Below are 14,833 nucleotides of genomic sequence, written 5' to 3'. Positions count from 1 at the left end.
CAGATAAAGAAAGGAATGGGAATGGATCAAAACTGTTGGAGATATGTGCCACAGGAAAATTTTTATATTTTGAATGGATGGTGGGAAGGAGATAGTGGGGTAAGCTGACATTCATTATGGGACAGCTGGAAGTGTGATTGATTTAACATTGTGTTCAGAGGACATGGCTAAAGTATATAAAAAAGATACAGATTGGAGACTGGGCTGAGTTCTATCATGCACCTGTATGGATAATGATAGAAAGAAGTGAGGGAAAAATATAGGGGGAGGATGTAAATGGATGCATGTGGAAGGGCACTAGTTATACTAAATACAGGTGGACGGAAAGGACAGAGCAGGAGCTAATTGCCCTTTTAGAGAAGGAGCTGGATATAATTAGGTGTGGATGGGAAGAGGCCTTTAAGAGAAGGTAATAATGATAGAGCACTAGAGTTAATCGAATACCCAATAAAAAGGGTAGCACAGGCGAATATAGTCCCTAGGAGGTGGAAGAAGAATGAAGAGGGCTGGTACAACAGTGAATGCAAGGAAAAAAGAAAATTAGTGATGGTGGCGCTAAAAGAGTTTAGGAAGAAGGGGGGGGTACCAAGAAAGAATGGCGTTCTGTAACCTAAGAAAAGAATACAAATTAAAAATCGCAGAGAGAAAGAGAATATGGATTAGAGAGCAAGTAGAGTTAATAAACAAGGAGTGCAAGATGAAACAATTGGATAGGGTATGGGACAGAATTAATAAAATGAATAAGGGAGGGAAAATGGTGGGCAAACGGAATATAGCGGACGACCAATGGTTTATTTCCGCGAGCTGTTAGGGGGTGAAGACAAATGGAACAAGGTAAAAAGGGAAATGACAGGAGGGAGAAATCTAGAGGTTCAAATCCAGGAACTTGATAAAGAGATTTCAAGAGATGAAGTGATGAGGGTGCTGAGTAATCTTAAGAGGAAATCAGCGAGAGGATGTAATGATGTAACTAACGTTTTTGGAAGGAAATAGGCAAACACGAACAGATAGTAGAAGGTGTAGTTAAACTTTTAACAGGATTTTCGAAGGAGGAAATTACCCAAAAGAGTGGGAAGTTGGTGTAATATGCCCTATTTATAAAAAGAAAGGTTGCAGAAATCTACCAAAGAGCTATAGAGGAATAACACTGCTAGACTCGCTGAGTAAAGTCTACTCAGGGGTATTGGCGAACAGGTTAAGTGATTGGGCTGAGAACCAGTCGATATTGTCAATCTATCAAGGGGGGTTTAGAAGAGGAGGTAGGACAGGAGATAATGTAATGACCGTCAAGATGATCATAGAAAAATATCTGAATAGGAAATGGGTAAAGTGTACTTAGCCGCAATAGATTTTGAGAAACTATTTGAGCACTATTTGTAAAATTAGGAAAGGTGGGGGTATCCAGGAACATGATCAAAGCGATTCAAGCGTTATATAGGAAGGTATATTGTAGGGATAGATTGGAGGAAAATCTGATGAGCAGCCAAAGAGAATGTAAGGTAGGACTGGAGCAGGGCTGTAAGTTATTGCCCATATTATTTCTTCTGTTCATTAACGACATCCTCCAGGATCACGGTGGAAATAACTGGGCGGTGCCAGTGGTAAATGAGTTGGAGATTTGGAGATACCAGGCTTAATATTTGCCGATGATGTGATCCTTCTAGCCCTGACAGGGGGTGGTTTACAGAAAAGCCTCAGCATGGTTGAGGAGTTTGCAAGGAAATGGTCCCTGAAAATTAATGGAAGTAAGTCGAAGGTGATGGTAGTAAAAAAACTATAAGAAAAAAGAATGAAATTATATGGGTGATACAGGGTGTGAAGATTGAAGAGGTATGCAAACTAGAATATTTGGGAGTAATTTTAAACAGAAGAGGAGGCTGGGAGGACCAAATTAAGAGGGCGAAATGGAAGGGGGCCGCAGCACTGTCGGTGGTCAACATCCTAGAATCAAAATTCCTTATTATAAACTAGTTTGCAGAGACTGGCTTTAAGAACATTGGTGTTAAGCAGAGTACTGTACTGAGTGGAACTGTGGGGTTTAGAGGACAAAAAAGATAGGTTGAAACAGATTATATACAGATTCAGCAAAACAATAATTCAATTACCACAGTGCATGGCTAATGCCGGTGCATTACTAATGTGTGGGGAGTGTATCGAAGCAGATTGTGTTAAAAGAGTAATAAAATACTGGATGAGACTTAAAATAGGAGCAGGGGGTATTGTTTTGCAAGCAGCGTGCCTCCAACAGTTGAAGCATATGTATAAGGGGTGTTGGCTCACGAAAGTTAAAGCGTATTTAGGTAGGATCGGTATGGGGTATATTTGGAAGGTAGTATGGTACGGGAAGGAGAACAGTAGACTGAGAGAGATAGTAGGAAGAGTTAAATGCATTCAAAGGCAGCGCCTGATAGAGGAAGGTAGGGAGAAAAGTTCCCTTAGCCTGTACAATGAAATCACCAAAGTTGCAAGAATAAGCATTATCAATGTAAACAGAGCAGAGAGAAGAGGTCTGTTATGGTGGCTTATGGGACTGTATAAGAATAAGGGATGGACTAGAAGGACATCTAAGTCACGGTGTTTATTGTGCGAGAAAGTGTCCAATGACTTTCACTTGGTGAAATAATGTGTTGCATTAGAAAAAGTAAGAAGTAAATTATTGAATCCAAAGGAACAAGCCCTAGTCAAACAGGGGGATAAACGGAAAATTACTAAATGGGTAGTAAATGAATGGACCAGGGCCGGTAATTTAAATAAATACTTATGTGCTGTTAAAAAATTATGTGTGGTCAAAATAGAAGAAGGAATTGGTCAAATATATTTTTAAAATGTAAAAATAGGACTTGGTGAGTGTGATTTAAATACTGCTCTCAAATAGTGAGTCAGGGTTTAGGAGATTTCAAGTTGAAAGTAGCTAATGCATAACTCAGCAGGCTGAAGAAACCTTATGTGTATGCAACCAAATGGAACAATAGAGGATGACTAAGAGCAAGCAGACAGACCCAACCATATGGAACATGGTTCAAGGACAGTGGCGGCTTGCTAAAATGCCTGCGTGTGAGAAAGAAGTGAATAGACGAGTGTTGCTGACACAAAGGATGGGGGACAGGTCATGTACCCTCACGGAGTGCCGATGTGTTTTTATTTATTTTACTGTTTTATATCGCCGAAGGCATTATTTATTATTTTCTTCTTTATTCAATTTTGCCTTCTGCCAAGGTCTCCGAATAGGAGCTGAACATTTCTCTGTTTTATTAGTTTTTATATGTCTTGGGTAAATGAATTAATGTTGGGTGATCTTTGTTGTATATAATTGAATGGAATGAAGATAAAGTCTGAGAACAAAGAACACCAATCTATATGAAACTACGAAGAACACACATAACATTTCTAAAAAGTAAACTCTCATTTCTCTCCGGTGTCTCGTCACAATCATTTGCCAAAGAAGTTACAGCTCCCTCCGATGGTCGCCACCGAAACTTGCAGTAGTGCAGTAGTAGCGCACTAGCCGCCATCGTCTTGGAAACGTAGTTGCAATCCAACTGATGAGCCCACTGACACACTGGTGCAAGAAGCTTGTAATCTTAGGACTGAAAATGCCTAAAGGGCTTGAAAGTATTTTGCCATATTTCTTGTTTCTGCTACTGTACCTTGGATAACTAAGCTAAGTAAATCAAGTCCCCAATCTTCTGATATATAGAAAACTGAGAAACTTTATATTCATATATCAAATGATTAAGTATAAATATATAATTTTATGGCCCTTATAATATCATTTCTGGAGTAAGTTAACTACGTTTGTTTTAAAATTACAGGACTGAAGAGTATTATTCATGGCTCGTAGATGAATTCCAGTATGCATTAGCCCAAAATGTGGCAATATTAAGTGACTATAACATTATTCAATCTCTACCCTACTATCAATCATACACTTCTGTGGTGTGCACTTCGATAACAGGAAACACTCACGGAAAGTCAATCTTGGAAATCCTCATAAATATGTTGGTGCACGATGAAGCATCCCGCAGTCTGGAGTTAATTACGAGAGATTATATCACTATTGGCTTCCGACAACTATCAGGACTGGACCTCTGTAAGTATCTTATTACTCGGCTGAGTGTAATTATTAACATTACTAGCTGTCGCACGCAATTCTGCTCGGATACTTTACTAATTGTTTAGTTGTATGATTTGTATTAGGAGAATCGGTTTGAAATTAATATTTGTAGATTTCTATGTTATGAAATTGATTGATGTTTTAAGAATTAATTTGTAGATTTATAGTTAGGTGTTTAATTTTAAGTTTTAAGTGACAGGCGATTTTGTCTGGAAATTAGTTCATCCCTTCAAATAAATAATTAAGTTACAACTAGGGCTCGGAAGTTGAAGAGTTGTAAATTGCATATAAAAGACCTATCAAAAGACCTAAGCACATCAGTAATACAGCAATAGGGTTCCCACTCCCGGAAATGAGTCAGCACTTTTCTGCTGCGTCAGTACCTGAGGTCATTGACCCCGGGTGACCACGTGCTCTTGTTTGTAAACAAAACCACGTGCCGTTGATTGTAACAAAGCCACATGCACTTTTGACGGCTGACAGCTGCCATCTTTAAATAAGAGAGCATCGCTAATTCAGTGCTCCCAACTTATGCACATACTTCATTGATTGATTGATTGATTGATTGATTGATTGATTGATTGATTGATTGATTGATTGATTGATTGATTGATTGATTGATTGATTGATTGATTGATTGATTGATTGATTGATTGATTGATTGATTGATTGATTGATTGATTGATTGATTGATTGATTGATTGATTGATTGATTGATTGATTGATTGATTGATTGATTGATTGATTGATTGATTGATTGATTGATTGATTGATTGATTGATTGATTGATTGATTGATTGATTGATTGATTGATTGATTGATTGATTGATTGATTGATTGATTGATTGATTGATTGATTGATTGATTGATTGATTGATTGATTGATTGATTGATTGATTGATTGATTGATTGATTGATTGATTGATTGATTGATTGATTGATTGATTGATTGATTGATTGATTGATTGATTGATTGATTGATTGATTGATTGATTGATTGATTGATTGATTGATTGATTGATTGATTGATTGATTGATTGATTGATTGATTGATTGATTGATTGATTGATTGATTGATTGATTTTTAAAATTATGTTTCAGATATGTGGAAATACCAATTTTGCAACGAGTTCGGCTATTTCCAGTTATTATCGTCGAACAGACAGCCATTTGGAGTAAGCCATAGCATGGCTTGGTGGCCTGAAATATGCCAAGAATGGAAGTAAGTTGAATTTGAGAACATAAACAGCACTTTATTTCTAACCTTTGTGGTTATTCATAAACATGCATTGGTAATTTTCCCTTACAAGTTGAGGTAAGGACAGATCCAAATATAATTACCGTACTCAAATTTCATTGGTGAAGTACAGTACTGTTGTCGTATGAAGAACGTATTTGATGCAATGAAAGTGCGTGCAATTATATCAGAAGATTGGAAGGAAGAACGTGACAGAGTGAATTGTGTTGGTGGTGGTAAAGGTTGATTCTTTTAATGCGAGCCAATGTGTATTATAGCTGGCTCAGTAAGTGAACTGTTTGATAATTAAAAGATTGCAGGAATCTATAATACATACGGGGAGTCGTATGTGGGCGTTATGTAATGATGATTGATTTTACTTTGAATGATCACCATTCAATCTACATAGCCGAGGGTCTGTGACTATGATATATTTGATTCGTATAATGCAGGTTTATTTTTCTGTTCATGAGTTGCCATTTCATTTTGTTCATAACATTTATAGTTTACAATCTTTCTTTCGGTTTAGTAGTTTCGCTTGCCAGATCATTTTTTTTATGGCGAGGACAGCCGAGTCCAAATGCCGACAGTTTTAAATCTGATCTGGTCCAAAGTCCACGGCCTTTATTTTAAAGCCGACTTTCCCACTGCATCTATGACGCTGCCTTTTATTTATTGTTTTGAATATATACGTCTAATTGCTGGTACTGACTCGGTGGATCGTTTTAAATGGGAAGTACAACTGGTCAATCACAGCCTGACGAGACTGATCAGAATCACAAAATATGAATTCTGACCCCTGTAAGGAATAGGGTATCGATAAAAGACAGGTCATGCCGCGAGGGACGTGAAGAAGATGAACAATGTTATTGGTTTTTTTACGTCCCACTAACTACTTTTACAGCCGAGGTGCGGAAATGATGTCCATCAGGAGCTATTTAACGTGCCGGCAAGAGGTTGACGTATTTGAGCACCTTCAAACACCACCGGACTGAGTCAGGAACTAACATGCCAAGTTGGGGTCACAAGTTCTCCATAAAGTTCTTCATCATTGCGACTACGGCGAATCGCCTTTTTTTGACGTTCGCACGCTGTTCTTGCCCCATCACATCCATTCTCCCTGGAGCACTACTGCACTCACTACTGGAGTCCCGTCGCCCCGTGCGTGGTAACTATCCAACGCACCGCTATCTAACAGGGTGCGTTTGTATATACGCAGGAGAACCAGAAAATAAGGTTCAATAACTCATTAAGTTATACACGTGCAGACACTCCATTCAAAGATGCTTGGATGCGGTATATGTCTTGAACGATTAACTAGCTATTAATTGCAACTATGTTTGTCGAAATACGTGTACAGAAGGCAGGCGGCTATTTGAAAACTCCTGCCCGCGCATATCGTCTGCGAGCTTCGGCTTCATTCCCATCAGGTTCACCATACGTTACAACCTATACCTCTGTATTCGTCGTTGCTGAACACATCAGCCATTGTCAACAACTGTAGTGGTACTGTACCAAATACCAGCCTACTACTACGCGTTCGATAACGAAGCTTACTAACGCAAGGGGGCGCATTAGACGGGTAGCGCTGAGAAACATGCAACGAGCGGCCGTCCGGCTGTTATCTGTTGGTATTCTGTCGTAACCTTCCTGTAGGCAGTAATACCCCTGTGAAAATCAGTTACCAGGCATCCCATTCATCATTATTGCATGTGGGACACTTATCAGTAGAACGTACGGCGCTGGTGAACCACTTGGTATAAGGAGAGATCCAATATTTTCTTCCCTTTTCAAATTTTGTTCGTATTTTCATGAATATGCTTTTTTTTTTCTAATGCGCTTGTCTCTCTGGGATTCCAGTTAAAGACCTTGCTTTAATGTTACAGTATTACTTTGGAAATGGTTGAAGAGAACGTACGTAAAACTAATCTGCTATATGGTGGGAAAACTCCGAACGTGACAAACGTGGTGTTCATGCACGGCTCCAATGACCCTTGGAGCAAGTTAGGTGTACTCAGTGACCTCTCCGAGTCAGCAAGGGCATTCGTCTTTGAAGGTAAGTGGTAAGGATAGAATGAATGTTGTTATCTGCGGGCCAGAATTTTTATTACAAGTCATCTTTCAATTGCTAACTTATACATAAATCCTGATCTTAGCCCTCTGATTATAGAGGTAAGGGTGTATTCTGTCCGAAGGCAGGTCCGAACCTCCACAGAGGTGTGCCTGAGCCGGAGTTTACGTACGGTAGGGTGGCCAGTTCATTTCGGCTCCTCCATTCCGTTATCCCCACCAACAGCGCGTGGCAACCCATCCACTTCTTGACCACGCCCAATGTTACTTAACTACGGAGATCTCACGGAATCCGGTGTGTCAACATGGCTACGGCCGTTGGCCTGATTATAGAAATGCATACTTATTCATTCTTTGCTTTTTTTACGGCTGTTTCTATTTTGTGTAATTATTTTTTAAGCAATTCTTAGTACTTTGTGTCATTTTCCTTTGTTCTCAATTATTAGTCATTTTTACGAATTTGTATTGGGTAACCAACATATGTGAATAATCATCCGAGCTTTCAATTAGCCAGAAGACTCAAACATTCAATGTTCAATACTCAGTTCAAAAACTGCGAAAACAAGTATTCTACAACACTTATCCGTACTCTTTGGAAATCCACATGCCTGAAGTGATATGAGACTGGGCTTGCAATCAGAGTGGGAAGTGTTATCACTGCACTACGTACAAATTCACATTTCAGTGAGGTGTTGAAGTGCCTGAGTATTAATATACATATCGTGTTTGTGTCTTCTTCATTTACAACATGCGAGTTTTATTTTTTTGTGTGTGATTCACTTCAAGTGTTATGCCCTTTTGAGGAAAAGCCAATCACAATTTTACAGGATTTTGATTGGCCATCAGTGTGAATTTGATTGACTCTAAATATCTATCGTTTTAATCCAACGTCTGTCGCTGGTTTATCGCTCAGCTCAGAGAGGCGAAGAAGTTATTCTTTCTCCGGTTTTCGCCCGCACCTGTGGCTTTCAGAAGGATTTCTACTGGCGTTCTGCAAAGCTATGGAACTCGCTGTCAGAGGATGTCAAGGAATTACCTTTTCCAAAATTTCAAATATATATAAAGAAAAATGTAATTTAATGGAGCTGCTTCGTGTGTCTGTGAGTGTATGGGTGAATTGAGGGAATGGTTTGTAGAGTGAAAGGAATGAGCAAACGTCAGACTGGCAGAATGAAAGGAAGTATGCGAGTACAGGAATGATCGAATGATTAGCCAACTATTGACAGACAGAATGAACGAGCAGTAAAAATTTAAGTATATATATACCTTGCAGAGTACATTTTAAGTATCTTATAAACTACGTAAATATTGTAAATAATATTTTGTCTGATGACAGGTCTAGGGAACATTTATATACACACGGGGCCCACCTCTTTTCTCTAGAACTTTCATATTTCTGAACAGAATTGCGGCAAGTAAATTATACTAATACTAATCATTCTATATGAGTTGCAAAGACTGCAATCAGTGTTTGATCGACGATCAGTTTTCCATCAGATTTGACCAAGAAGTTCATGCTGATCAAGCACTAATTCTACAAGCAGTGCGTGCGGTTTTTAAACTTTCTTTCATTAAATACATCTGATTAAACTTCTGAGTGATAAAAAATTGAAGTTCAAGCAGAGGTTGTTATTTGAATAACGTAGTATTTTGTTTTTGATACTCACATATAACCTCAAGCTTATATCGCTTTTGAACAAAAAAACAAGTTAATTTCTATCAACTTAATTATTCCAAAGCTTTAAATAAATACGAATCTCGGGCATATCAACATTCATGTAAAAACAAACATTAGAAAAAAATGTAAGCCAAGATGACAAACTTGAACCTGCCTGCAACGTGTTTGCTTGCTCTTTGTAATCGTCGTATCTTACCCCGATCATTGTATGCAGTATGCCGTGACCTGTTCGTCAGTCTGTTTGATAATTACAGTTATATCTAGTAATTTCTTAACATGGATTCTTCTGACGAAGCAATCATCTACCAATAAGAAGAAATTATTAAGAAGGAAAATGTTTCATGGTAGACACGAACTGCTGTTTCCGTCCAATGAAACTGAGTTTCTCAAAAAAAATTATTAAGTAAGGACTCGTGTATTTTTTTCGTCAATTTTTCACATCTGCCTTCGTTGAAGTCGAAAGCAATTTCCTTCCATGTTGCCTCGTTCTGTCTTGCCCACACAGGATCCGTTCTTTTATTTTCAATAATATGAATATATCCCTCTGCTATATTAAGTAACAGGGCTCGCTCTATGAAAAAATTCGGCCCTCTCACTTAACTAATGGACATGTCACTCATTTTGTCACAAACCAGATCAAAACAAAGCCTCTAACCTGCCATTATTCAGCTATCACAGAACACGATCAATCGGTTCCCGATTCACTGCCACTTACATACCTCTCCATGACAACATCAATAACGAATCGACATGAATGTGGTCACGATTTGGGCAGTTGCCAGACTAATTTCCTTTTCAGATCATCAATCAATAAACTGGAGCAAGTTGACCGGGAGTTATGTTACCTGGAACCCATCCGGAAATCAAAGTTGAAGGTCAATCAACTGATCCGCCATCAAGGGTTGATTTGATGAACCTTCCTACAACCGGGCATTAGAATCTCAAAGATAAAACCATCTGAAGCGGTCCGTTGAAGGAAAGTTAGAATACGCAATGAATGGAAAAGGAGGATATTAGGACCCATTATAGAAGAGGATGTCACCTACAGGATCAGGTACAACAATGGCCTCCATGATCATCAGGAAGACATAATCACACTTGTCCCGCATGGACCCCTTCAGGCTCCCCAACAAAAACAACCGGATTACCGCAGTGAAATCGAACCTAGAACCACTTAGAATTCCACCAAACACCATACAGAACCAACCCCAGTTGAAACGGATCACTATGCAGAGTGTCTTCCCAGTGTCCCTCACCAACTAGAAGAACACAGGGACAACCAGCCTGAAGTGGACAGAGGAGAGAAAGCTGGCACATGGCAAGTAAATGAAAGATTTCTGGGCCAGGAAGAAAAAGAAAAACCATCCAAAGTGTCAAATAAATCGAGCGTGTGGTCCTAAGTAGGCCCAAACTAAAAGAAATAATAATAATAATAGTAATAATAATAATAATAATAATAATAATAATAATAATAATCCACAGGTTCAGACCCACGTAGGCCGTTGACGTCACCGGAATATAACGTAATAGAAAGTTACGAACAAACTAGCCAGCTGGCCTCACGCCAATGACAGAGAATTGCGCCACACCCTGCACTTAGCTTTTACTGGGATTTCTGATACTGATGCCACAGACCGCACTAAATATTCTAAATTGACAAATTCGTGGTCTCTTATATGAAAGGTGTTAAATCTTACAAACCTCCCTCACAGGAAGGAAAGGAAAAATTAACAGCAGGGCTCAAGAGGTACTGGGAACAAAAGGGAGCATTCAAAAATGAACTAGTCACAAGCGCTCACTAGTGGATTTAAACCACTGGTAACGTTCATGTTCTTTCAGGAACGAAACGTGTCATTCTGTATTTAATTAAGGACGTTCTGGGGTGTGATTTATGATACACTCAATTAGTTTCGGCAGAATAAAGAACCTCACATTTATTTTTATTAATGACCTGAAAAATAAAGAACAGAAGTTTAATCTCTCGAAGAATGAGGATATTGGAAAAAAATTGGGAGGGCACCCATTTCTTTTTTAAGTTACCTGAAAAATAAAGAACAGACGTTTAATCTCTCGAAGAATGAGGATATTGGCAAGAAAAGTGGGGAGGGCACAAATAGTGTGAAAGTAAAAGACACCGTTGGCCTCGGAATCCTAATACCGTTGGTACTGACTATGGGAGGTCGCATAAAATAGTTTGAAAGTGAGGGGAATTAGGCAACTACAGGCATATAGAAATAGTGTACCGACAACACTACCCCACTCCAGTACCGAAAACGAGGGGAAGGGAGTGACCCGGTAGTGCATAAGGCAAAGTGTGTGTATTGTTATACATCAGTCTTTTAGTGGGCTGTCTACCTGCAGAAGTGTGTTAAGCGAGGAGGTGTGGGGACGCCATGCTTTGTTTACATCAGGACACCATTTCTTTGCATGCATGTACTAGTAGAAGCACTGCCACATTTCGCTAGGGTACATTCTAATCGCTTCATACAACAGGAATTATTCGTGTCAGCTGAATCGATTGTTTTTAAACGGGCGGTTTGTGCGTCCTTCGAAAACTTTAAACGTAGGCCTACCGATTAATTTTAAACGGGAGGTTTTCCTGCCTCAGGTTGCGAGACGACTGAGGGTCAAAAAATGGCAGTTTGTTTTAAAAGAGCGTATGTCGTTGACTTCCGTTCTGAAAACAAAAAACATAAACAAAAGAGAATTGATGATCATGATGATCAACTGGAAAAGGTCCTATTAAAAACGCAAAGAAACAAAACCTGATGAAAATACAGACCTACATCCCTTTTGAGCACACAGAAACGTTTTCGTGGCCGACTTAACATTAAAATGACTCAGAATAAGAACAATGAGAAAAGAGCTGTCTGGGTGAAAATATTGTTAATGATATTATTTTGCTTGTCTGATTTATTATTTATAGTAAGAAACAACAATGCTGAACTTAAATTTTACTCCTACGTCTTCTCAAAAAGATTGTGACTGAAACGTGAGGCTGAATAATAAGTTACAAATTACTTAGAAAAATGATCATATGGAATCCCATTTATATATTAAAAGAGTTTATTAAAACGGCTTTGAAAAATCCGTCCGTCCTCTCTACTGGACTGATCTGCTTCATTTTTGTTTTATTCTCTCCGAAATTACCTGCCAGTGAATTATAAGACAATGACAGGTCTCTAAGTTCAGCCAACTTTGAGTAACCAAAAAATCAGATCGTTAAATAATCCCTCCAATAGTTGCAACAGAAGGCTTTCCCTAACCCGTAATACATTATGTACTTAGCAGGTTGCTAAGCGACTAACACTTTCATTAATATTATGTTATTATTTTTATTATGCAATCTTCCTGCAACAGCTGTAGGTTGCCCAAAGACAAAGTACCTTAACAAAAATAATGGATATGGATTAAGTAGATAATGTGAATGTATGATGTCAAGTGTACGCAATCGAGTGAGACATGTCAAACATTTAATTGAGGTCCGCAAGCATGGTTCTTGAAGATCATGATGGACTTCTTGTGTGTGGTAATCGCGATGTTATAGATGAAATCTTTATTCAGCCCAAAGGTATTGCAGAAGTTGACAAAAAATGTAGGTATGGATCCTCGAGCACCTAACATCAAGCCCATTACAGAGATGGATGAGAGCTTATACTTTCGCTTATAGAAGTCCTCCTTTTCTTCATAAATTCTTCTTTTTTCTGCATCGACCTCTTCCGGCTGGTTTTCGTTAGTCTCAAATCTAGTTGTTGAATCAATGATGAAACCTTCAGAACAGGATGGCTTAAAATCAATAATGTCATTGCGTCGGTTGCTTCCTCTGTTGGAGAGACCAAGTACTTCTTCATAGACATTATAACCTTGTCCTCTCATGATCGGGCTACATTATGGTGTGAGGTGTGTAGTAATTCACCATGTAGACAGGCTCCCAGGACATGTGAAAGAGTCTCGAACTCTCTGTGGCAACGCCGACAGAGGCTGTTGCCCTGGGATCTGCCAGATACAGTACGCACAGCAGAAACATTGTCATCTTTAGTAATGTCATTGCATGCAGCCATATTTGATTTCTACCTGTCAAGCCAGAGGGTATGCACTTCCCCTGATCATGGAAGAATACTCTTTAATATTCTAACCCTTCCCAGCTTCCACACATATTCAACAGATGGTAGAGTGTTCCTAATAACTTACGTGCTGCTGAGAGAGAAAAGTCTACGTACAAACAGACCCAATCATGACATACGCCTTAGACATTATCTGGAAACACCTACCGAAGTATGACCTAGCTACGCTAGAAATAGTAAAGACCCTGTATCTAAAAAAGTTCTCTATCTGGCAAAAAACGTTCCTTCGAGAATAACCTATGAGCTCACAAGACAGCCGTTCTATGTAGAACTGCGATTAAAAATACCATTGCCTTCTACGACACAATACAAAGCTTTACATCAGAACTGCAGGATTTTAAAAAGTATATATATGGATAGAGTTTTACCAAATAGACGGCATTATGACGTCAGAATTGATGAATTGTGAATACGAACTGCGCAATACCATAAAGAGCTCCTTATTAAATGTTCAAAATGTACTGAAAATAGCAGACAAAAATATATGAGTACAAAAGACATATCAAAACGAGTTATCTGACCTACTGTATTTATAACCAATATTTCGGAGCAGCACAAGTCCTTAGTAAAATAATAAAATTAATTTGTTCCAGTTATTCCAGCTCTATTTCTCAAGTTAGATTTTGTACTTTTCCTAAGGCCGTAAATCAGTATTTATGATTTTAAATTTTTAAAACAGTCGTTTACTTGAAGGTGAAAATATATTTGATATAACTTATAATCTACCAATCACGTAAGAACACGAAGATGCATACATTGTACTTAGTTTAGGCTTCGCATATTTGTTGCGTTTCCTCAAAGGTTTAGTCAATATGACACACGCCTCTTTACAAAATTCGTTTCATTTACTACTGTGGACACTGGAAACTTGAATGTCCTACAGGATGGGCAGCAGTCTTCTTGGCAGGACAAGGACTGTTTATATCACAATTTAGTTCATTCTTATGTTCATAATACTTCTAAGTACGTTCTTATTCGTTACAGGACTGTCCCACTGTGAATTTGAAAGCAAGAGGGAATACTTTGCAAGAGAAGATGACAGAAAACCAAAATGGATGCAAATGTTTGATGAAATTGAGTCTATAATTCGTACCTGGTTTTAACGCAGGCTATGGTACATTTCTAATAATGTATCACAAAAAATAAAGTTATTAATTTGATAAAATTTTAACAGTACTTCTTTTTAATTCCCTAATTGTTTCGAGTGGCCTCACTACCTCACTACCTCTTACTACCTTAGTAGAAATAAATTCAATGGCATTCATATTTTTCCTATAACATAGATGCATTTTTACAATCATTTAAATGTGAAATTCTTAATATTTTTAAAATAAGCAACTTCTTTAAATGCCTAAACGAATCTGCTGGCCACACAGCAAGTCAGAAACTTCTCTGAGCACAATCCGTACCCAGAAATAGGTAATAATAATGGCGTGTGGCATCCGAAGAGACCTATTGAAGGTCTTTATGTTGACGCCGTATAGGTGACCTGCGCGTCTATGAGGATGAGGCCCTACCTGTGATGAATTCTAAGGCACACACACCCCGCCCCCGAGCTATCGAAATTAACCATTTCTTTACATGGCACCGTTACAGATAAGTCTTATGGC

The 14,833-nt window shown here is 38.5% G+C and overlaps 1 protein-coding gene across 1 annotated transcript in view; it reads left to right on the top strand.

Moving 5' to 3' along the window:
* The window catches only part of LOC136876105 (putative serine protease F56F10.1), a 57,628-nt gene extending 43,234 nt beyond the window's left edge, over window positions 1-14,394 (top strand). The window contains exons 6-9 of the mRNA XM_067149772.2: window positions 3,813-4,090; window positions 5,216-5,336; window positions 7,238-7,407; window positions 14,208-14,394. Coding sequence (XP_067005873.2) covers window positions 3,813-4,090; window positions 5,216-5,336; window positions 7,238-7,407; window positions 14,208-14,326 — 688 coding nt within the window. The 3' untranslated portion in view covers window positions 14,327-14,394. The remainder of the gene's footprint in view (window positions 1-3,812; window positions 4,091-5,215; window positions 5,337-7,237; window positions 7,408-14,207) is intronic.
* Window positions 14,395-14,833: the final 439 nt, after the last annotated feature.

Source organism: Anabrus simplex, chromosome 6 (genome assembly GCF_040414725.1).
Source record: "Anabrus simplex isolate iqAnaSimp1 chromosome 6, ASM4041472v1, whole genome shotgun sequence".
Classification (NCBI taxonomy): domain Eukaryota; kingdom Metazoa; phylum Arthropoda; class Insecta; order Orthoptera; family Tettigoniidae; genus Anabrus; species Anabrus simplex.
This window is presented reverse-complemented; position numbering and strand designations above follow the sequence as displayed.